The sequence below is a fragment of the Mytilus californianus genome, unplaced genomic scaffold (assembly GCF_021869535.1).
Source record: "Mytilus californianus isolate M0D057914Y unplaced genomic scaffold, xbMytCali1.0.p SCAF_2, whole genome shotgun sequence".
Taxonomy (NCBI): domain Eukaryota; kingdom Metazoa; phylum Mollusca; class Bivalvia; order Mytilida; family Mytilidae; genus Mytilus; species Mytilus californianus.
In genome coordinates, this window is record NW_026262668.1 from 35,850,893 (window position 1) to 35,876,243 (window position 25,351).

General features: G+C 31.1%; 1 protein-coding gene across 1 annotated transcript; it reads right to left on the bottom strand.

Moving 5' to 3' along the window:
* Nucleotides 1-5,346: 5,346 nt before the first annotated feature.
* LOC127729790 (uncharacterized) lies at nucleotides 5,347-20,622 on the bottom strand. Its single transcript, XM_052237688.1, has 4 exons — nucleotides 20,438-20,622; nucleotides 12,282-12,406; nucleotides 9,627-9,701; nucleotides 5,347-6,773 (listed from the first exon to the last, which is right to left on the bottom strand). The coding sequence occupies exons 1-4, from the start codon at nucleotides 20,526-20,528 to the stop codon at nucleotides 6,645-6,647; spliced, it is 420 nt and encodes a 139-aa protein (XP_052093648.1). The 5' UTR covers nucleotides 20,529-20,622; the 3' UTR covers nucleotides 5,347-6,644.
* Nucleotides 20,623-25,351: the final 4,729 nt, after the last annotated feature.

The window sequence follows — 25,351 nt, forward strand, 5'->3', positions numbered from 1 at the left end:
GTTAGCAACGTCATTACCTCCCCTGTAACTGTATCGTATGCCCTTAAATTGGTAATTATGGTTGCAAACACCATTGGAAATTTGAATTGAGATTATGACCATATCTTGAGGGAAAGATTTTTTTTTTTGAAAAGGGAGGGGGAGGGGGGTAAGAAAGAAATTGTGGGGTGCAATTTTTTTTCATTTCAGATTTCATTTCAGATTTCAGAAATTAAAAAGGAAATTTCTTCAAAAAAAAAGGGGGGGGGGGGGGGGTAAAAAAAAATTTTTTTTTTGGGGGGGGGGGTCAACATGCAACAGCTTAGTGTATTTCACAAAAGCAAAAAAAAAGGGGGCAAACTTTTTTTTGTTGGGGGGGGGGGGGTCAATTAGCAACAGCATAGTGTATTGCACAAAAGCAAAAAAATGAATATAAATTCAAATCATATAACCAATTCTAAGTTATTTGGCTACAGTTATTCGGTGTCAGAAACCTATTATGTGTCAAATATTTAATTACAATCCAAATTCAGACATGTATCAAGCACGAATATTGTGTCCATTTTAGCCCCAACTGTTCAGGGTTGGACCTCTGTGGTCGTATCCAGATGCGCTCAGCGAAGCATTTTATTATTCTTCGATAAAATGCTTGTATATTTTAACATTTTCAAATACAGTCCCATCTGGGACTATTATACTATAATACTATAGTATAATAGTCCCAGGTCCCAAGCAGAACTAAAAGGATACCTATAACTAAGTGCACAACCTAAGTAGTAAAAATAGATCAAATACTAAAAAGGCTGGGTTGCACAGAATGTTTCTTAAACAATGGAAAATACTCTAAACTACACATTTAAATATTTGATTAATGACTATTAAAAAGATCCAAAGTCTGGAAAAATGAGAGAAAATTCTTCAAACAATTCCATAATAGCAGGTGCATTACTTCAACATATTATAAATCTTCCTGTGAAGTTTCAGGGATCTGGGTTGAAAACTGTAGAAGGATTTGGTTACACAAAACTTGTACTCTTTCACAAATTTAGATGAAAAAGGACCAAGTTCTCCAGTCTAGAAAAATGAGAAAAAAATCCTCAAACAATTCCATAATAGCAGTTGCACAACTTCCAACATATGTGCAATCTTCCTGTGAAGTTTTAGGGATCTGGGTTTGAAAACTGTAGGAGTTGATAACACAAATTAGGTACCCACTTTTCCCACCAACACCCAGCCAAACAAGAGGCTCTCAAGAGCCTGAATCACTCACCTGTATTTCAGAGGAGAAGATTTTTAAATGTTAGCAAACTTGATGAACAAATTGTGTAAAATTGTCTTTAAAGGGCAATAACTCCTTCAGGGGTAAATTAACTTTTTTGTAGATCTTACTTTGCTGAACATTATTGCTGCTTACAGTTTATATATATCTATAATAATAATCAAAATAATAACAAAAAAATGCAAAATTTTGTTAAAACTACCAATTCGGTGGCAGCAACCCAACAATGGGTTGTTCGATTCGTCTGATAATTTCAGGGCCGATAGATCTTGACCAATTAAACAAGTTTACCCCATGTCACATTTGCTCTAATAGATTTAGTTTTTGAGATATAAGCCAAAAACTGCATTTGACCCTTATGTTCTATTTTTAGCCATGGCGGCCATGTTTGTTGATGGATACAAACTTCAGATACAATTTATAAATAAGATACCCTAAGGAACATTCAGTTAAAGTTTGAAGGTAATTGGCCCAGTAGTTTCAGAGGAGAAGATTTTTAAATGTTAGCAAACTTGATGAACAAATTGTGTAAAATTGTCTTTAAAGGGCAATAACTCCTTAAGGGGTCAATTGACAATTATGATCATATTAACTTTTTTGTAGATCTTACTTTGCTGAACATTATTGCTGCTTACAGTTTATATATATCTATAATAATATTCAAAATAATAACAAAAAACTGCAAAATTTTGTTAAAATTACCAATTCGGTGGTAGCAACCCAACAATGGGTTGTTCGATTCTTCTGAAAATTTCAGGGCCAATAGATCTTGACCAATTAAACAATTTTACCCCAGTCAAATTTGCTCTAAAAGATTTAGTTTTTGAGATATAAGCCAAAAACTGCATTTGACCCTTATGTTATTTTTAGCCATGGCGGCCATGTTTGTCGATGGATCAAAACTTCGGATACAATTTATAATCTAGATACATTAAGGAACATTTAGTTAAAGTTTGAAGGTATTTGGCCCAGTAGTTTCAGAGGAGAAGATTTTTTAAATAGTTTACGACGACAACAGACGACGGACGACAACGGACGCCAAGTGATGGCATAAGCTCACATGGGGCCCTATGGCCCCGGTGAGCTAAAAAGTAGACAGTTAAGTCTCGAGTTTATATGCCACTTTGTCTAACAAACATAACTTTTTGCAACAAAAACAGAAAAAAATGGAATATCACACAATTTTAAAATCTTGCCACCTCTCCATGCATCAAAAAACAATGAAACTTACAAAACTTAAAACACTGTGTTTGGTGTCAATTTTTGCAGTTTTCCAATGTTGCTCACTTGAATCATTCTTCGTGTTAAATGTTGTATCATGTACAAACAGTGTTTTAACTTTTGTAAGCATACATTGTTTGTTGAGGTATGGAGAGGTGACGAGTTTTTATAAATGTGTGATATTCCATTTTGATCTGTTTTTGTTGCAAAAAGTGATGTTTTAAGCAGTGTCCATCTGTTTGGTATAAATTTTTGCAGTTTTCCAATGTTGCTCACATGAAGCATTCTTCGTGTTAAATGTTGTATCACTTACAAACAGTGTTTTAACTTTTGAAAATAATATACATTCTTTGTAGAGGCATTGAGAGATGACGAGATTTTAAAATTGTGTGATATTCCGTTTTGATCTGTTTTTGCTGCAAAAAGTTGTTTTAGGCAGTGTCCATGTGTTTGGCGTAAATTTTTGCAGTTTTCCTAATGTTTTGTCCACAGAAAATCTTATGTCTTTCTGCTCGCATGCATTAACTTTTATAGTAGGCATACAATACTTTAAAGGATTGAAGATGAAAAACTTGTATTGTCATTTTAAAATGATAAAATTTATTTCATATATATATATATGAATTTCCATATAAATATCAGATCATTTCAAAATTACATACCGGTACATATAAATCATAAAATAGATGCTCCTTTAATCAAATATGATTTGATCAATTGTACCACTAATAATTTAAGTTGACTTAAAAATGTCTATAAAAGTCTATCCCTACGAGACATGTATATCTTGCTATAGAAGTCTCTGTTTTGTACAAGTTTGTCCACAAAACATGTTTAACCCCACCGTATTTATGCGCATGTCCCAAGTCAGGAACCTCTAGCCTTTGTTAGTCTCATGTCTTTTAATCTTAGTTCATTAATATGTTTTAGAGTTAAGGGTGGCGTCCATTTCACTGAACTAGTATACATTATTGTTTAGGGGATAGCTGAAGCCCGCCTCCAGGTGCGGGATTTTCTCCCTGCGTTGAAGACCTATTGGTGCCCTTGGGCTGCTTTCTGCTCTCTGGTCGGGTTGTTGTCTCTTTGACACATTCCCACTTTCCATTCTCAGTTCTATTCTAAACTACATCTGTATTTCTTGATCAAGTTTCAAGAGAAACAAATTAGACCTTATCCTGGTATGTCCAGAAAATGTTTTTTTCAAGTCCTATCAATATAAGTATATAAAAATTAAATCTCATTGAGTTGGAAGGAACCATCTAATTTCAAAATTTTAAAAACAATTTTTGTTAACAAGGAAACCCATTATTCATATTAAAATACTTATTGACTATATTACAGACAAACACTTTTTGTATGTCATATCATTAGCACATAGGTACCGAAACATTTAAAACATTTTGAAATACAAATGCATGTTCTAGACCTAAGGTTTCCCTCAGGCAATGTTGACATGAATCAGATGACCTGTTTGTGTTTGGTTTTCATTTTCCCAAATGTTCTACTGTATTTTGTCGTGTATAATACACACTTTTTATCCCAAAAATGTAGTTGGTATAGAGGGGATGCATATTATACACAACTGTAGAGGGTTTTTGATTTAAACAAATTTTTTTAGATTTTTTTTTTTATTAATATTGTTTTTTTCTTCTTTATTGTTTATATTCCAGACTTTTTCATTTTATTTATACAGTGTTCTTCTCAGAAATTTCTTATACCATCCTGGTAAACAGGAAATTATTAAATACCATCTTGTTTCGAGAAATTATATCATCACATCCATAACATTATCTATAAGAAATTATTTCAGATAACATCACATTCTAGCAATATAGTATCACATTACCATGATGCTAAAAGGCCCTGGGGAGAACACTGTTTATATATATTTGTATTTTTTTGAATAACGTTTTTTCCTTCATTATTGAATATTCAAAGTCCAGACTTCAAGTCTCAAGATGGTCTGCTGAAGATAATTATTATATGTGTTATGCAGACTGAAATCTGTCTATCAATTAATTTTTGTGTGGTTGTTATTTTGCCTGGGGTATTTTCCTACATCATAAAAACATAAAAAACATAAAAAGTGATTAAAAAATTGAATTACATGTTGGCAAATTATGCAACTTTTTTTTAACTGTAATTAGTAATTTAATGACCACAGATAATAAAAAAGACGAATTACAAAGTCAAGATCAAACATATATAAATGTCAATCTAAAGTATATATCAGTTATAATAGAGTCAAATACTTCAGAATTTATCAATATCAGTTACATGTATTTCTTATAAATTACAATTTATACTACCCTAAACAGACCTAAAGCCTTAGTTTACAAATGTAGTTTAGGATTAATAGTTTAAATAAGTATACAATATAAAAATAAGAAGATGTGGTATGGTTGTCAATGAGACAACTCTCCATAAAAAACCAAATGACACAGAAATTAACAACTATATGTCACTGTATGGCCTTCAACAATGAGTAAAGCCCATACCGCATAGTCAGCTATAAAAGTATACACAGTACACAAAGTGAATCCTAAACTGTGTTTTAAAACAGATGTGAATCTATAAAAAGCTTAAGTTACTGTGGGTTCATTTATTTTCGTGTGTACCAATTTTCGTGAATATTTGATCTCGTGGTTTTACCAAAGTCTGCATGCAAGCATATGAAATATTTTGTATTTCCTTGAACATCTTAATTCCTGGTTCACCTTTACCCACGAAATCCACAAAAAAACTGGTACCCTACGAATAATAATGAATCCACAGTATACACCTTTTGTGAAATGCAATCTTGACAGCTATACAAACATTGTGTGAATCTTATATCTACAATATAAACAATAAAAGATCAAAGCATGTTAAAATGAATAAAAGTATGTTTATGTTGCCATATTATCAAAAATAACATGACCAAATTAAATTCTGACCATGCAGTCGAAGGAAAAAACATTATGGAAACACTGACATATTATAATTTGAACATAGAAATTCATGAATGCTTTTGACTAAAATGAATGTTAAAAATAAAATTTATTGCTGTTGGTTTTTTAAAAATAAAGGGATTATCTAAATAAAATACAGTTCTCATTCAACTACATATTAGTTTGTCTTATCAACATAACATGAAAAATTATTTTGAACTGAACAACTTAGACTAAAGATGTAATGACACAATCTGACTTGATAATATTATTTCATTCTTAAATGTGTAACATGACATTGTAGAGTTGTCTCCCATAGTCCATGTTTTGAACATAGGTAGATATTTCTTAAGAGTACAAATGACATCATTTATCAAATACTTATGGCAATTACAAAATTTTGATGTCTTTTTTAATGATTTTAGACAATTCATTTACTTGTCAAACATGTTATTGAAATTATGAATATTCTAAACAGGACATTTTCTAGTCTTTCAAACCAACAGTTGATCCTACTATTAAATTGTATGACAGGGTCGTAAACTAAAATGTTTTATAACTCAAAAACCAGCAATCATCCTGTTTCCTTGTGATTCACTCAATACTGTATCATCATGGTTGACAATATTTTACAGTTACAATTTGTTATATACACAAGACAATTCTATTAAAAATCACTAATCAAAATTTGGGTGAATCACAGTAAAACAGGATGAAACCTAGTTTCTTACTTCCACCTGCAACCCTGCCAAATTACATCTTGAATATATATTTGAGAGTGAATCCCACATATTTACCAGTATTTACTGTCAAAATTCACAGCCAACAGTGATTAGTTACTGAATTACTTTGTGAGCTGTATCATACATGTATATTTTTGCCAATGAAATATATAATCAGATTTTTTTTTATTTTTCATCACATATCATCCTCAAATAAAATCAGACCCTTGAGACTAAAATGTATAAAAATGTTGGAATCAGGAACATTTTCTTGATTGAAATCAAATCATTGAGGTCAATGTTCAATTATATGCTCCAATGATTAAAAACAATAATATTTTCGCTCATTTAGTACAAGTAGTACACATTTTAGAAATCTGATTTCTTTTCTTGGTCAAAATGTTGGATGGATACTAGAAAAAGAGTCATTTCCATTTTCATCTAAGTATGACATTCATGGCAATAAATAAAACTTCACAGTCTGTCCACTGGTACCCTACACTAAACACTGGTTTAAAAATACATGTCTCCTCGTATTCTTCTCGCCAACCATATATCCTTGACCTGAATTGTCACCCTTTTGGCATGTATGGCACACATGTTTGCATCCTCAAATAAATGAACTATGAAAGCTTCAGCAGCCTACAGAAAACAACAACAAAAAGGCTCATTATTCTAAAGTAAAAATACAATTTCTAATATTTCAAACATTTTTCTTGTTGGATTGCTTACTTATCTCTATTATCAATATTTGTCAGGAAATTATTTTCTGGGTAAAAAACATACTGGTAGGTAAAATGCAAAATTTGTTGTAATTTTTTATATCCAAGGAGCAGTACCCCAGTTGATTCATATCATGAACTCATGGAATTTCAGTTAGAATTGCCCAAAGCTCATTGCAAGTTCAGGATAGCCTCTAGCAACTCTCTCGGCAGAATTCTTAGATGTCCATAACACTAAATCTGTACATTGAAGTACACAAATACATGGTATGTCAACAAATCATAACAAGGAAAAAATGTAACAAGTACTGTGATAACCTGCCCAACTACCTCTTTTTCAAATACTGGAACAACATTGCTTTAAAACTGACAAATCTCCCATATGTTACATAGGGCCTTTGTTGCAGAGTGGTCTAAGTAGTTCAACATGTATCACTCAAGGTTGGCAAAAAAGTGGTCAATACTAGTATTGACCAGGCCGGCGGTAAATACCGGTATTTACCGGGAAATACTGGCAAATACTGGTCAATACTGGCAAATACTGGTCAATTGAAATTTTGATAAGATATTACTATTAAATACAGTCCCTACCTGGTCAACTACAGGGTAAATGGACAAATATATTCACAGGACAGAAAGTCACTTATTTACTACATTGTAAAGGACAAAAACTCACAATTAATTAGTTTACAAGTGTTTGAATATGTAAGGGAAAATCCTTGAAATGAATTCATTGTAATGTTTATGAGATCGATAATGAACATGGTTAAATGAAGATTTATTAAATATTAATCCTACAAAGGATATTTCTTGGTACCATGAAGCCAGTCAAGAAAAAGACTATGACAGCTTGTTTTCTTAACAGTAATTTCAGCAAATGTAATAAAACAATGTCTTAAAAATTAGTCTTTTCTTAATTAAAGAAATAGTTCTTTCAAAATTGCATTGTGACTTTCAGTCCTGTGATATTTAGCCCTACATTCAATAACTGTTAGTCATGAAAATATGAAAGTTTTCAAGTCAAAATTAGACTTTTTTAATGTTATCTTTTCTTATATAAATTGAAATTATACATGAACACATCATGGACAATGATTATTAGAATAAAATTAAAGAAAAAGAAAAACAGCAGCCAAAGTATAGATCCTTCAAAAATTTCCAGTTTCTGTATTTACAGGATTTAGTTTTAGAAGATATTTATCATGCAGTTGAATAGTCAGGAATAAAATAATTGTTTTAAACAGTCTTCAAAAATAACTTTTATGACTTTTTTCCTGTTATGTCAACATTTATTAGGGGACAGTTGTAATATTGAATAAACTTTTGACACCTGCTTGCCATTTAATAGGTAATGCCCTGATAATCTAGTCACCTGTAATTCTATTTACCTGTTAAAATCAAACCTTTTCAAGAAAAAAATATACATATTTTATACATGTTGAAATAACTGATATAGCAATTTTATATTCATACCTAAACTATGTTATATCATTACCCATAAGAACTGAATAAGTCATTATTCATGCTAATAATTGATAAAACATACCAATATCAATCCTTTTTATAAACTTAATCATGCCATATGAATAAAGTTAAAATAATTTCCCCTATCAACTAAGATTTAACTAACATTGATAGTAAAATCTGTCAAAAGAACCATGAAAATTTCAATTGTCCAGTATTTGCCAGTATTGACCACTTGAGGAGTATTGACCAGGGCGGTAAATACCGGTAAATACCACTGGTAAATACCGGGGGTGGTATTTACCGCCCAACCTTGGTATCACTAGCCTGTCAAAACTAAGGTTATGAATTCGAACCACACACGTGGATAGTGTGCTCTACTCCAATATAAATTGACAAGAATTGTCAGTTTTCCTGCCCAAGGTGGTGGTTCTCCCATGGCTATCCAGCTTCCTCCAACAATAAAAACTGACTCCCACAAATCAACCAACAGTCCTTATAATGTCACAGACAAATTGTCATTTTTCTGAAAGCATTTATATTTAGGTTTAAAAAAGTGGTGATTAAATATAATAATTATTTAAATTTACATTAAACATATTGGAAAGGGTTTGGTGTTTTGAAATAATATTACAATGGTTGATATATTGGTTCAGTGATATTGTAGTCTTTTTTCAAAACTACCTCTACCGTTTTTGTTTGGGAAAAATGCATAATTTTTATTGAAATTGGGAAGTTGGTTTTATTTTTTTTTAAACACATCTCCGATTTTTTGCTAAACTTTACTGTCTTTTTTGCACAGTTTCATCACATATATTTTGATTGTCAGACATTTTAAACCTGAAAGGTACTTTTTGTGGAGGGGAAAGAGACGGAAACAATGATGGTACTTAATGCATTGAAAACCACCTGTTACAAACACCGTGATGATTCTGATCAGAAACCTGGATCTCAAAAGCACTTTCATAATATCAAAATAATAACATGAATACGAAATTTACATTCATTAATTCCAACTCCATCACTTTTGGGAAAAATGTAAAACTTATTGGGAGGAATTTTAAGCCATTTTTTTGAGTAATTGGGAATTTTCTCTAGGGGAAAAAGCTGAATTTCGGATGTAATTTGAGGCAAACAATATTACTGTGGTTTATCCTATTAGGTGGAGACACTATATATATATATACATATTTTATTTCAGTATACATGTATTTGGCAAATAAACCCCAATATTCAGGCTCCTTGAAGCATCTACATGTATTTGAAATTCTTTAAAAGTGCTTAAATGGCATAAACTACTTATACTAACCTCTTGCAAAGCACAAATTGCCATTGCATTCCATCTTAATGGTTCATGACTGATAGCCATGGCAATTTCTCTCACCTGCAGAAAACAACATTTAATTACGGTTCAACATATACAAAAGTTAAGAACATTTAACAAAATATTTTTCTGATATAATAAACATTTTTTCACTATCAGGACTATATTTTCATTGACAGTCTGAAGGGAATCTTAGATTTCAGGCATGTGTTTCAAAAGAGATCTGACAATTTATAATGATTGGTAATTTGCATAGTTTGATTAGAGAGATATACTAATAGTTGTCAGCCAATGTCAGGGCTGTTCCATATACATACACGGGAACTGCAGAACACACATTGAAATTTCATCTTTAGTTGGATGTTTTTGTACAGTGAAAGCGTAAGATAAATTCAAAAACTACCGTTATAGATGGTAACTACATGTACCTCAACTCCAAAGTGCCTTCCTTGTATGTTTTAATGAAACAGCCCTCACTGTAATAAACTTGATAAAAAAAAGTCCATATCATTAAATTTAAGATGTTTTAATCTGTGGTGATAGCAACAATACTACTGTACTACTTCCCGGGTATAACTTATAAGAGTAATTTTCATATACATTGTACTTGAAAATGTAAAAGAGTTTAATGTTTCAATAATCCCTTTTCACAATACAGAACAATACAGAACATGCTTAATAAATTTATTTAAGTAATTTATTTTTACAACCCCTGGAATTATTAAGTTTTGGAAAGTCAAATAAAATTGAGAATGGAAACGGAGAATGTGTCAAAGAGACAACCCGACCAAAGAGCAGAAAACAATACATGCCTCAAATACTTTTGTCATTGCTGGTGTAACATTTTTAATAAGAGTTTAATCTTTTATTTCAAGAACTTTATAAATAACTGTTTTAAGCATAGATGCTTAGTGAATGTGCAAGGCTTACAAATTTTGCCTAGAAGCTTGTAAATAGACAGTATTTTGAAAATAACATGTTTTTCATGAATAGTAAAGACAAACAAGTAAACACATATGTCATTACAATGTAATCAAGAGAAATCCAAAAAGAGAATAATAGAGATTTCTTACTTGTATATTAAACTAGAGGCTCTCAAGAGCCTGTGTCGCTCACCTGTATTTACAGATGCTTTGGAAATCATGTAAAATAAGGTTAAAATCATAATTAATAGTATTAGATATTAGATATTATAATAATACCTAAGATAATAACAAAAAACTGTAAAATTTCTGTAAAATTACTTACTCAGGGGCAGCAACCCAACAACGGGTTGTCGGATTCGTCTGAAAATTTCAGGGCAAATAAATCTAAATCTGATGAACATTTTTGCCACCTGTCAGATTTGCTCTAAATGCTTTAGTTTCAGAGATATAAACAAAAATACTGCATTTTACCCCTAATGCTATGTTCTATTTTTAACCAAGTCGGCCATGATGGTTGGAAGGCGGGGTCATCGGACAAATTTTTTAAACTAGATACCCTTGTAATGATTATTGCCAAGTATGGTTAAATTTGTCTCAGTAGTTTCAGAGAAGAAGATTTTTGTAAAAGATTACAAAAATTTACGAAAAATTGTTAAAAATTGACTATAAAGGGCAATAACTCCTAAAGGGGTCGACTGACAATTTTGGTCATGACAACTTATTTGTAGATCTTACTTTGCTGAACATTATTGCTGTTTCCAGTTTATCTCTATCTATAATAATATTCAAGATAATAACCAAATACGGCAAAATTTCCTTAAAATTACCAATTTAGGGGCAGCAACCCAACAACATGTTGTCAGATTTGTCTTAAAATTTCAGGGCAGATAGATCTTGACCTGATAATCAGTTTTATCCTATGTCAGATTTACTCTTAATGCTTTGGTTTCAGAGATATAAGCCAAAATCTACATTTTACCCCTATGTTCTATTTTTAGCCATGGCGGCCATCTTGGTTGGTTGGCGGGGTCATCGGACACATTTTTTAAACTAGATACCCTAATGATGATTGTGGCCAAGTTTGGTTAAATTTGGCCTGGTGGTTTCAGAGGAGAAGATTTTTGTAAAAGTTAACAGACGACGACGGACGCCAAGTGATGAGAAAAGCTCACTTGGCCCTTCGGGCCAGGTGAGCTAAAAACAAATCTGGATATCTAAGGGAGATAATTCTGCTTCCAAAATAAGTTAGCCTTAGCAGTAATTTACTAAATAAAATTGATTTGTACCCATGACTGTACTACATGTATGTTAGAAATTGGACTGTATTTTACAAAATTACAATGTAAAAGTCTTCAAAAATCAAATCTATTATTTGAAAAAAAAATCTAAATAAGATGTTTGTGAGAAACATGTTTTGAAAATGACCTTTTACCTATACATGTACATGATGTACTGTACATACATGTATAAAATATTTTTAGGAAATGAAAATAAATTTCAAAATTCAGTATGCATGAAATTACAGTATTGTGACAGTGTTACTGTACATTGTATCTGTTTTACATATTGGGAAGTACTGTAATATGATGATAATGGTATTAAAAAATACTTGTGCAATTTCACTCAAAAGTAAGTAAATGTAAGCAGAATTGAGATACATGTACACAAAGTTTACAAATTTTGTAATCTTACACAAAAAATTAAAATTAATTACCACTCTTGAAAAAGGTAGTTTTCTTATAAGAAGATTGGTTGTCTTTTGGTACTGTCTAATTTCCATTAATGCCCTAGTTCCAGCTCTAAATCTTTTCTTTTTCCGTAATGATCCATCTAAATTAACTGAAAATAATAGATGAAAAAAATTAATGTTTTAACCAGATCATTTTTCTGAAAACTTTTTTTTCAGTTGTGCCAAATTGTTGCCATTTGTTGTCTTTCGGGGGATAAATTTTATTCATTTGGTGTGATGGAATTGTTTACCAGAATATATACGTAGTTACAGTATGTTGTGCATCATATTTTCTTTTTTCAATTTTTGTTGGTACACATATTATTGTAAATTGTTTTTTTCAGTCCAATTTCATTTCATTGAAGAGTTCTGTACGGCACTCAGGGTTTCCACTGGCAGTCGTGCAAAATAATATAATTGTGGCAATTAAAAATCATGATTGGCAAAAGAACTTGGTGAAAGAAATATAACGGTTGGACTTTGTCCATCTTGTTTATTTGTATTGTTTAATGGAAATCCGAGGTAAAATGGGGTCATGTGTCTGACACCAAAAGGATTGCTTTAACAAGCTTTAATAGATAAACTGTTGACACAGAGATATGTCTCGCCCGTCAGCATAAAATTCAGAAAAAGACAATCGGACGGACATTGCTGGACCATGAACCAGTGGACAGGGTCTCGAAATGGTCAACAAACTGAGATGCTTCTTTTAAGAAAGCCAAGTGACTTGACTGCACTAGATGTAATATTTTCATAGTGGTTGTTTCATTTTAGGTTCAATTGTAATGTTACACCTAGATAATTTGCAATTGTTACAGGTTCTAAAATATGGGTATGGAGTATGTTATCGTGCTTGAATGGTTTTTTCTCTCTGTGTGATGGTAAGTATAGTGCATTTGCCAGGATGGAAGGCCATAAGTTAATCAGCCTCCCATTTGGCAGTAACGTCAAGGTCTGATTGTTGTTTTTAACTGTCTTCTTACCATGTAATTTCTCAGTATATAATGCTTTCGTCATCAAAGTGTCTTAATTTACTGTGTTCTAAACATTTTAGAAAGTCGTTAATGACATTAAAAACATTATTTAGAGAAGGTTTGCTGACTTCTTACCCTTTTACAGGCCTGATTTTATAATCAATTTAATGGATAATTATCAGTCAGGGGAATTTCTAAAATAAGTGATTTCTAAAATCACTTATTTAAGTAGCAAATTTGAAATTTTGTCACAAATTGTGATTTTTTAGTTTTACCAAAATTTTAAACATATAGGTTTAGATTATATCTTATTATTAGTAAAATTGGAAAAAATGAACCTTTTTCTTCTTTTAAATAGCAAGGTTTATTATGCCTTTGCTGCAATCATTTAGCTGTAAATTCTATATTTGTTGAAAAAATGCTTTAATGAAGGCTTTACATAATGAACTGATACTTTCTTAACAGATTTTTCCCAGCAGTGGGAGTAATTTTCCTGTAAATTCAAGGCTTCATCTTACAGATTATGTAATAAAATTTTATTGTTCGCGATCAAAATTTCACTGTTCATGAGGGAGGGGTGTTGAAATTAGTGGGGGTAATTAAAATAATAATACTTAAAGAAGTGATTTTTTGGAAGAAAAATAGAGGTATGATACTTAAACAAGTGATTTTCATGTCATTATCCCAGTTTCAGTACAAGGTCATCCTATCAACACAAATGTTGGTTCTGATCATTTTAGCAACATAATTAGCCCCTGGATCATTAGTATTGTATATTTAAAAATTAAAGCTACAATCAAATTAAATCACTTAGTCTAGTGATTTATTTGTACTACTTAATTAGGTGATTATTAAAGAAAGAACTCTTACTTTCAACATTTGTGGACAAAATGTTACTTCAATCAGTGATTTAAAAATCACTCATTTAAGTAAGTCCCCTGACTGATTATTGCGAAGTTATCTTAATACACAGGATCACCTGCCTCATATTATGACATGTATGAGGAACAAGATTTTATTTTATTGACAGAAATTATCAGGTCAGAATGTGCTGTTATTTGACATTTGTTTTAATATGGGGACGAAGTCCCCAATTACAGTAGAAAAATCAATAAAAAAAAATAAAAAATAAAATCAATCTACTAATGAACTCAAAATTGTTAACTTTTTATTTTCTAACTTTTTTATTTTACCGCATTTGTGCAGAAATCTCCTTCCTCCTTCAGTCAGGGGTACTACTTGTACAAGTAATCTTTATTTACTTGAAGAAGTAAATAAAATATACTTATATAAGTTAATTATAATGTTTGAATAATCTCCCCTTAATTTTCTCAAAAATTTACTTGTATAAGTAATTTTTTTTTACAATCCCACAAAGTTCTCAAGTTTTGAGATGTAAAAACATGCCTTTAACAATTTTTTTCAGGTTAGCTCGTAATTTTTTATTAGAGTTCAATGTTTCATTTCATTAATTCAACAAAGAAACTGATTGCGCAAAGATCTTAAGTATTTGCGCAAGGCCTTCAAAAATTGCCCCTTGGGGCTTGTAAATGAGCAGTGTTCTGAAAATAACAGACAAATGAGATTTTCATTGTCCATGAAATTACACTTAAATGATTAGTAAAGACATCTGCAAAGGACAGACAATTAAAAATTCTATAAGAGCAAAGAAGTCCTAAGAATTCAAGAAAAGAAGATAGGATGACTTTTTTACTTGTATAAGTAAAAAAATCTGAATGTCTAAGGGACATTATATTTTACTAAGCCCAATTTTTTTTTTTTACCTATACAAGTAAATAAAATACACTTGTATAAGTATCCTACAAATTTACTTATATAAGTATATTAATATTTACTTCTTCAAGTAAATAAAAATTACTTGTACAAGTAGTACCCCTGACTGTCCTTCCAGTCACGTTTGTCATGAGACTTTGAGTAAAACATATATTTATCAGTCTAGTAAAAAATAGGAAGGAGCACAATAACAATTTCATTTTTAATATTTCTTTGATATGAAAAAACGTTACCTGATGATAGCAGTTCTTTGTTTACATTGAAAATGACGTCATAACTTAAATACACCTGATCGCTTTTTGTCCGCCATTACTGGACATCACAAAAGTTCCCGTAAAATTTTGACGTCATAACAGAAAATATCTGACACCACAATGGAAAAGTGATTGTTGTATGACGTCAAAAGTTCAAGCGGGAAAGATTCTCGGGTCAAGCGGGAATAGCGATAAGGTGTATGACGTCACAACTAAAATCCCTAACAACAGGACCAAAATCGGAAACGTTACGGTATTTCCGTTTCTTTTTGAACAGATTTTGAAGTTAAAAATAATTCATAATATGACATATGAACTTCATCCCCTTTCACAGGTAATGCCTGTCTCATATTATATATATATCTTGCTTAGCTTTTATTTTGCATATATGCTATCTATGTATTAATATATGTATGTTTGTGTCGGTACCTCGAATCACCGAATAACACCGTTATTAACCAAATAACACTTGTAAACACCGAAAAACACTTGAAATTTTAATATTAGCACATATTGGTGACATTTAATCATTGATTATTAAATAATATTGTATTATAAGTGTATTTTATAACTTAAAAATTATTTATAGAAAGCAGGTAAGTTCATAAAGATCGCATTAAATATTAGTGTGTACATCCAACATGGCGACCAAGGAAAACACAATGGGAAGAATAAAAGAATGATTGCATATGCATACAAAGGGAAAAGCTATGAAAATAAAATATTAAATAATGTACTGTATATACAGAGTATTGTCCAATAATTGTTTTTCAGTAAGGTTTCGAAAAGTTAACAAGTACATCAAAGCCATGCAATTACTCCAATCACCAATTAGTTTTCTTAACGATTTACTCAATATTGAATGAAACGTAATTAAGAATTTTCACATATTTAATTTAAATTTAATCAAAAAATAAACGTAATTAAGAATTTTCACATATTTAATTTAAATTTAATCAAAAAATTAATTATACTTGATTGTTTTATAATAAAAACAAAGCAGCTGAATGGATGATTCGTATGTGTGTATTTTCTCAAAAAGAAATTAAAGGTTTTCATTGGCAAATATTAATGTTTTTACAAGTAACTAAAATTTGGTATAAAAACATGTGAAGACATATGTGCTGTCTTCCATTTTTAAAATGGCTTTATATCCTTGTGTTCAATGTGATGAAGAATGTGTTGATTGCACAATTCAGTGCAGTAGTTGTGATCGTTGGGTTCACAGTGCTTGTGTCCCAATGAATGATTCAATGTTATCGGCCTGGTCAGATATGTGTCTCTAAAGTTCCTATGTAAGGACTGCTGCTTTACAGACAACAAGTACGACATGGCCAAGTCCCTAGAAAGGTAAGTAATTTTATAAAGTATATTTTCAACATAATATTTATTAGAATGTATATGAAATATATAAAGAACAAATGTGAAATTGTATATATATTTAATTTTAATGAAGACATTAATTTCACTAATTCGATTATATTTAACTTGTTTCTTATTTCATTTTCTTTTGGCAATATACATTTGTATATTCAATTTACTTAATTTACTAAAAATTCTGAAATAAAAGTAAAGGAAAAAAAAATAATATTCTTAGTATTGACGTTTAATTATTTTTTTATTGCTATGTTCATCCATTTTAATAAATTAAATTAAGTTTAATAATGAAATATTTTTTGCCAATTAGATAATTTAATTGTGATAATGCCAAGTTCCCAATTATCAAAATATTTATTACCTTACAGTTCTATCATATTGTTAATTAGATTGTTGTTTACTGACACGTGCCCATTACATAATTAATCATTAAATGATAATGAAATTATATTACGGTATGGACACTCTGCATTAAACAGGCTTGTGACTGTCTTAGTATACCAAGGCTGCATTACCAAAACCAATATGACCAAGGCCAAGTCCCTAGAAAGGTAAGTAATTTTATAAAGTATATTTTCAACATAATATTTATTAGAATGTATATGAAATATATAAAGAACAAATGTGAAATTGTATATATATTTAATTTTAATGAAGACATTAATTTCACTAATTCGATTATATTTAACTTGTTTCTTATTTCATTTTCTTTTGGCAATATACATTTGTATATTCAATTTACTTAATTTACTAAAAATTCTGAAATAAAAGTAAAGGAAAAAAAAATAATATTCTTAGTATTGACGTTTAATTATTTTTTTATTGCTATGTTCATCCATTTTAATAAATTAAATTAAGTTTAATAATGAAATATTTTTTGCCAATTAGATAATTTAATTGTGATAATGCCAAGTTCCCAATTATCAAAATATTTATTACCTTACAGTTCTATCATATTGTTAATTAGATTGTTGTTTACTGACACGTGCCCATTACATAATTAATCATTAAATGATAATGAAATTATATTACGGTATGGACACTCTGCATTAAACAGGCTTGTGACTGTCTTAGTATACCAAGGCTGCATTACCAAAACCAATAATAATAATTAAGAAAAAAGAACACAAATAAATATTTACAACTATATACAATATATGTACTTCCTAACTATATCTTCTGTAAAAGTGTAATAAGCTTTATTGTTTCACAAAGAATTTTGGATTATTTAAAATAATAAAATTTTTCTTCAGAAAAAAAAAATAAAAAAAAAATTTATCTAAACTTATTTGATATGTTTAATAAAATACTTTTTTTTTGCAAAATTCAAAAGACATTCGATGTTAAAAAATTTTCTTCAGAAAATAAAACTAAAAAAAAATTATTTAAACTTATCAGTTTGATATGAGTTTTTTTCTGTTTAATAAAATACTTTTTTTTTGCAAAATTCAAAAGACATTCGATGTTAAAAATTTTTCTTCTTCTTGAACAAAATACATTTCACGTGGAGTCAATGAGAAAATATTTCAGTTCATTTGCTAACTTTGTTAATAAACCAACTGACCGACTTCCTCAAAGCTACTAAGAAGGCACGGTAGCCTTCTTCAGTGAAATGTATCCCGTCGCGAGCTTCGTATTCCGTCCGATAAACATTAGTTGGCTTGAAATAATGTACAAAATGATTTTCAAGAGCACTGCTTTTCATCATTTTGTTCACTATCTCTCGGCGAAGTGTATGCTCATCGGGAGTGCAATACCAAGGCCCAGACCGCTTCATAACAGACATGAATACTACTGATACTCTCTCGAAAGACAAGCATAAATGAAAGTATTCATGTCTGTTTTGAAGGCAGACTCATCAAAAGAATATCTGTCACAATCATTGCTACCTATTTGGCAAATAACCACTTGTGGATTATAATGCACAAACAAGCCAGCCTCAATTGCTTCAGTCAATCTCTTGAAAGTGGCACCAGGATAACCATGCATTTGAACAGAGACCTTCCCATGAGCATTAGACGGGTTCTCCCAGGTATGGGGTTTCCACCTATTCTCACACAAACGTCTCAAATTGTATAATATTTTTATTGCACTTACTTTGTTGCTTACTTCTTCTGTTTTATTGGTAAGTATATTGTATTGTTGATACTGTTTATTTGAATTGTGTTGAACTTTTTAACCATTGTATGTTTATAACTTACTTTTAACTGCTTTCTTCTTCTGTTTCATTGGTAAGTATATTGTATAATGATTATGTATTGTTCATGCTGTTTATTTGTATTGTGTATATTTTTTCAAATTGTTCATGCTTTTGTTTGTATTGTGTATACTTTTCTATATTGTTCATGCTGTTTTTTTTTATTGTGTATATTTTTTTTTTACTGGTAGGTACATGTATACGTTCCAACCAATGTATGTTAATAATCTATTTTAATTGCTTTCTCCTTATGTTTAAGTAAGTATATTGTATTGTTTATGCAGTTAATTTGTATTGTGTTTAATGCATTTTTCTTTTACTGTTCCCCATTGCTGTTTTATAGACTGGATAAATAATGCATGCATGTATAGTATTGTTGCGCAGGTTTTCAGGTACAACTTGTAGAAAATATTTTTTAACAATAAGTTCTAAATAAATTGTTTTCGCGGACTATGACAGAAAAGCCCGTTCCTTGTGCAGGATATCTTAGTAGTTTTAAATTTTTACAATGAAATTCTAAATAAATTCTAAATAAAATGTTGTTTTCGCGGACTACGACAGATAAGCCCGTGCCTTGTGCAGGATATCTTAGTAGTTTTAATTTTTCACAATAAAATTCTAAATAAATTGTTTTCGCGGACTATGACAGATAAGCCTGTGCCTTGTGCAGGATATCTTAGTAGTTTTAATTTTTCACAATAAAATTCTAAATAAATTGTTTTCGCGGACTATAACAGATAAGCCCGTGCCTTGTGCAGGATATCTTATTAGTTTTAAAAGGGCTTGGTTACTCTCCATTTTTAAATTAAAAAATATAATATTATTTTTTTAATAACTATAAACACAAAAATTATTATTGTAAACAGTTAAATATTCCATATTTTTTTAATATGCCCATCCTCACATTGTTCATTGCCTTGACATGGCGTGAGGGCTCCACTTTGGTGGTCTAAAATGAACACGTTGAGGGATTGTATGCAATCATTCTTTTATTCTTCCCATTGTGTTTTCCTTGGTCGCCATGTTGGATGTACACACTAATATTTTATGCAATCTTTATGAACTTACCTGCTTTCTATAAATAATTTTTAAGTTATAAAATACACTTATAATACAATATTATTTAATTATCAATGTTTAAATGTCACCAATATGTGCTAATATTAAAATTTCAAGTGTTATTCGGTGATTACAAGTGTTATTTGGCTAATAACGGTGTTATTTGGTGATTCGTGTTACCCTGTGTCTTCTTCTTCTTCCATATACTGCCCACATTCAACATGATGAATATTCTGGCAAGTTTGATGAATATTCTGGCAAGTTTGATGAATATTCTGGCAAGTTGAAAAAGTTGTTTGTGTTGTATATGTAAATGTATCTGATGTTATTACATGTATGTTTTGTTATTTAATATCAGTCGTTAAAAAGCTCTTAAGAGCTCATGTTCCTTGTTATTATGTATATATGCAACCCAACTTTAAATAAAGATTACTTTACTTTAGAATATAATTCATATAATTTTTTGTCTTAAATTTTAAATAAAACCTTTTGATGCTAATGTTGGAGAAGTTCGTGAATGGTTTCCAGCATTTCTCTGTGGTGCTACCGATTTTCTACCAGAACTATGTCGTGTCATATTATCATTAAATCATATCAAACAGAACTTCTGATAGGACAATAAATATTTGTTTTTTCATCTTTCAAATTTCCTGACATTTTTAGCACACATGCGCATGGATACCGGAAGTGTAGAACTGAAGATGGGACGGGAATGATCATATTCAGGAAAATAAATTTTGATGTTGAGGATCTGGGAGGGGCCTGATGGGGGGGGGGGGGGGGGGGGGGTCTCATCACGATTCACGAGTTGATTTTTTTGTCAATCACGATTCACAGAAAATAAATTTCCATGATCACGGATCACAAAATATAAAAAAAAAAAAAAATCTGTAGAAAAACGGATCACGATACGAAAATACGCCGATCACGAAGAACGATAATAACCCATCAGGCCCCTCATCTGGATGTGGTTTTATACAGAATAGAGAAAAAAGGTCAAAATAATAAAGAATATAGAGAAAATGGGGTGCTGAAATATGAAAAATATAGAGAATAAGGGTCAAAATAAATAAAAAGAATAGAGTAAAATGGTCTAAAAAGTTTTAAGGATAAAGAAATGAAGCCCCCCTCACATAGACCATTATAGATATAATAGATAAATGATTTTAGATTTTAAGATTTCACACATTTACATTGTTTGGGAGTTACCATTTGATTTTATGGGGGGGGGGGGGGGGGGCTAGGATTATAAATTGTTTCCTGCTTTTTTTTTAGTTGTAATCTCTGTCCTGCCTTTTTATTTTTCACACTGATTTTTCACTCTATTCGGTCCTGTCTTTTTTTAATTAGTTTATCCTCACTTTTTTTACATAAATTGTCATCCTGCCTTTTTTTTTTTTGCCAAGTTGCTCATCCTGCCTTTTTTTTTTGAGTATTTTTTTTTACCCCTCTGAACACATTTGCATTCCCTTTTGTCTTTGGAGGCCTCGGTGGCCGAGTGGTCTAAGTAGTTACTACTGTAATCACTAGCCAGTCAACACTGAGGTTGTGAGTTCGAACCCCGCTCGTGCGGGTGCACTCGACTCCAATCTTAATTGACTAGGCATTGTCAGTTTTCCTATTTTCCTATCGAAGGTCGGTGGTTTTCTCCGGGCACTCCGGCTTCCTCTACCAATAATAAACTGGCCGCCACGAAATAGCCCCAAAAGCGGTGCTTAAAAGTGGCGTTAAAACACCAAAAATCAAAAATCAAAAATCAACCTTTTGTCTTTGCACAAATTGTACAGTGATAGTAGGTTAAAGACCTCATCAGAGCTCACCACGGTTTCTTTGTTATTGTGTACATACTATATGCCAACTTTAAAGGGGCACTAGCTACGAGATAAATGAAAAATATAAAATATGATTTTTTTGTTCAATCAATAATGAAAGTGAAATAGTGAAATAATATATCGCTTTTAGCAGCCAGTATGGTTCAATTTTGTCAAAATAAGCTAAGAAACATTGATGATGAATTATTCACTTGCAAGTGAATAATTCGACCTCATTGAATCCGTATTCATGTGAACTTCAATTTAACCCCTTAGCTAGAGATGGATACCGCATGCTTTGTACGTGTTCAATTATTTAAATGAAAAAGATGTCAACATTGAAAGTGAAACAAAGGTAAACAATTTGATTGACTGATTCGATCCACAAAAAACATTCTTATACAGGTAAAAAAGATGATTAACATATATTTTTAATCTATAATATGAAATTAAACAGACCTAGAAAAATCCAAATGCACGAGTCTGATATCTATTTATATCTATATTTATGTTTATATCGCTTATATCTAGACTAAAATACACACGGAACGAAACTACATATTATCGAGCCCATGCCCGGTATATTGTTTATTTTAGACTTTTTATAATTTGGATAAATGTTTTACATTGTTATAAATCAAATAAGAGAATTTGAGTCAAATCGGTGAACATGAATTTGACAGCTAGTGCCCCTTTAAATACAATTTACTTACTTACATACTATGCAGACATTTATTATTTTTTTTCATTCAAACTACATATATAGATGATGTTAAATTGTTATTTGAATTGATTATACTCAGGATCTATCAAATGCGGATCCAGAATTTTGGAAAAAAGGGACCACCAACAAGTTAAGGTTAGAAATGGGACTTGTAAAAAGTCTACACATTAACCATATATATAGCTTAATCAGGGGGAACACTGCCCTCCCCCGGCACCTCATATAATTCCGCCTGGGATCAATAGATAACTATTAAATTTCACCGTAATAGTCACAGCTGTTACCTTCATCATTCTTAAAGTTTTTTGAGTCTGCTTTTGGTTGTTCAGAATCTGACTGATTTTACCGACCGGCGTACTTCAGGATGTCAATAAATGTAAACATAGAATAGCAGGTTGGCCAGTGGCCATGAGCACTTGCCGAGACTACTATAACACGGTGTTATGACTACTATAACACTGTGTTATAGTAGTATCAGGCCCTTGGAAGGGGGCACTTCTATGTATTGAGTGGCAGGAATGAGCCGCTGAAATAGATCACTATTTCAAGCTTCATAATATATGAAATTGTTTAGAAATTGAGATTAAATATATGATAAGGTTGCTGATTATATCTCAAGTATCTTAAATGTTTTAGTTTTTTACAGACACAACACAATTAAAACCACAGTCACATATGCATCAGATATTTGACAAATCTATTTTTACTCTCCCTGAAATAGCGTGATATAGCTATAGGTTTGTTTGTTTATTTATTTGTTAAAAAAAATCATTTGATAGATATGATTTTTTTAATACTCAAAATATATGAAAAAGGTAGAGTACTGGATTTAATGTCTCAGTTGCTAACCCCTACCACAAAAGGATCGAAGTGCCCATCCCCCAGGCGTGCCACGGTGAGTCATTAATCATTTCCTCGAGTGACCATCGTGTAACTTAGAAGAAAATGAGTGAATGATGCCTCTCTCTGTGCTCGCCATTTTAATTCTAATACAGTAGATTTCTTCTATTAGTTCGTCAGCACGATTCATAGTTTTCGTGACATCAATGATGGTAACAAGTAGTTGGGTTTTCAAGGTCGTCTTTCTGTGCTTAACATGATCAGTAAGGGATTTTATTAAGTATATCTGCAAATGTTTTATCATGTGGATATGGATTATATGTTCCATCGGCTTGCTTCAAAATGATTCTAGTGGCATTTGATTATAGTTTGAAAATGTACATACTTCTATCTCATTTCGCAAAAAAAAGTTTATTTAATGTGTCTTTTCAATCGTTTGAGATCTTGCCTCGATCTGCTGATGCTTTTAACAATATGGCTTATGATTCTATTAGTTATATTATATTCGTTTTAGCAACTGAGGTTTGTTTTCATCAGATTCTGTAGCCTTTGTGCGGGTACATTTAGCAGCAATTTCGATCATCACTCCTTCTTATTAACACACGAGAGGTTTGGAGTATTTGTGATTAACCGAGTCCTACCAAAGTCGCAAAGCTAGCGCAGCTCTTTATACCAATAAAAACAAACTGCATGGTTATTTAGGAGTTCTGTTTTGGTTTTGGCAATCACTGAGGAGACTACTCCTGGCCATCTCTTTTGGGAAATCCAAAGCTGTCTCTGCGAATCGAAGTCCTTTACATTTAATCACATTGTCTCTTGCATTGTCCACGTTACCTTGTGACTGGCAAAGTTTTTAATTATAGTTGGTATGATCAAGTCAGTTGACTAGAAAAGCAGATCATATACTTCAGAGTCTGAAAGTTAAAACAGTAGGACATATTTAGCATGAAAACAATATATATATATATATATACATTGTTGGAAAACATAAAATGTATTTGTACGAAATTTAGAAACAGGACGAAAAGCAGCACTTTAAGGTTTAGTTGTTTGTTTCAAAATTTCGTTAAATAATCAAGAATTTTCTCAATATACTGCCGAAATTTACTCAAAGGAACTTATTTTAAATAAATCAAATTTAAACGGTAACATCTGTCCTTTCCTAGATTTAGATATTTCGGTTTTACACGGGAAACTCTACATTAAAATTTACGACAATAGGGACGATTTTTCGTTATCTATTGTTAATTTTCCTTTTTTGGATGGTGATATAAAAAAGAAGATGTGGTATGATTGCCAATGAGACAACTCTCCACAACAGACCAAATGACACAGAAATTAACAACTATAGGTTACTGACAGCTAGTTCAAAGCCACTAACAACTAATAAAAAAAATCATGCACCTAAGACTAAATTATCAATCCGTACACATCCAACATCCAATGGATTTAGTGTAAAGATGTCATAAACAGTCAGAGAAAAACATGGCCTTGTGCAATGCCAAGATACAGGTATCGACAGATTGTAGACCCATGAATGTGTATATGTATATAACAATAATATTTAGTTTGCTTTTAGTTTACTGATAACAAAATCAATATTAGTACCAATAAAAACAATATTTAATGATCTAATTACAGTGTTGAATTGGTAACCTTTTAGAATAAGTTTATTTAAAGAATCGATAAGTTTACCAGGATCGTTTCTAAATTTCCGGGCACGGTAAACAATATTGCCGTAAAATGAGGATGTGCATGTTCCTTTGGCACCATCTTATGGTGTTTATATTTCACAACTCGTTCGCTATGCCCGTGTCTGTTGTGACGTTTTTGATTTTAACGAATGTAATCTATATTTTACTGGTAAATTATCAAGCCAGGGATTTCGTTACCACAAATTACTTAAAACCTTTACTAAATTCTTCCACAGATATAAAGATTTGGGTTTGAAGTTTGGTTGTACCTGTAGAAAACTTATTTCAAACGGGATTGCACATCCTCATTTTTACGACAATATTGTTTACC

Bases quoted from the DNA above. Each gene is read 5' to 3' on its own strand.
- LOC127729790 (XM_052237688.1), bottom strand. From the start codon at position 20,528: ATGACACGACATAGTTCTGGTAGAAAATCGGTAGCACCACAGAGAAAT. The intron at 12,407-20,437 runs GTTTTATTTAAA...TATTATTTTCAG, and splicing joins TCCAACATTAGCATCAAAAG to TTAATTTAGATGGATCATTA. The intron at 9,702-12,281 runs GTAATTAATTTT...TGTTTTCTGCAG, and splicing joins AACTACCTTTTTCAAGAGTG to GTGAGAGAAATTGCCATGGC.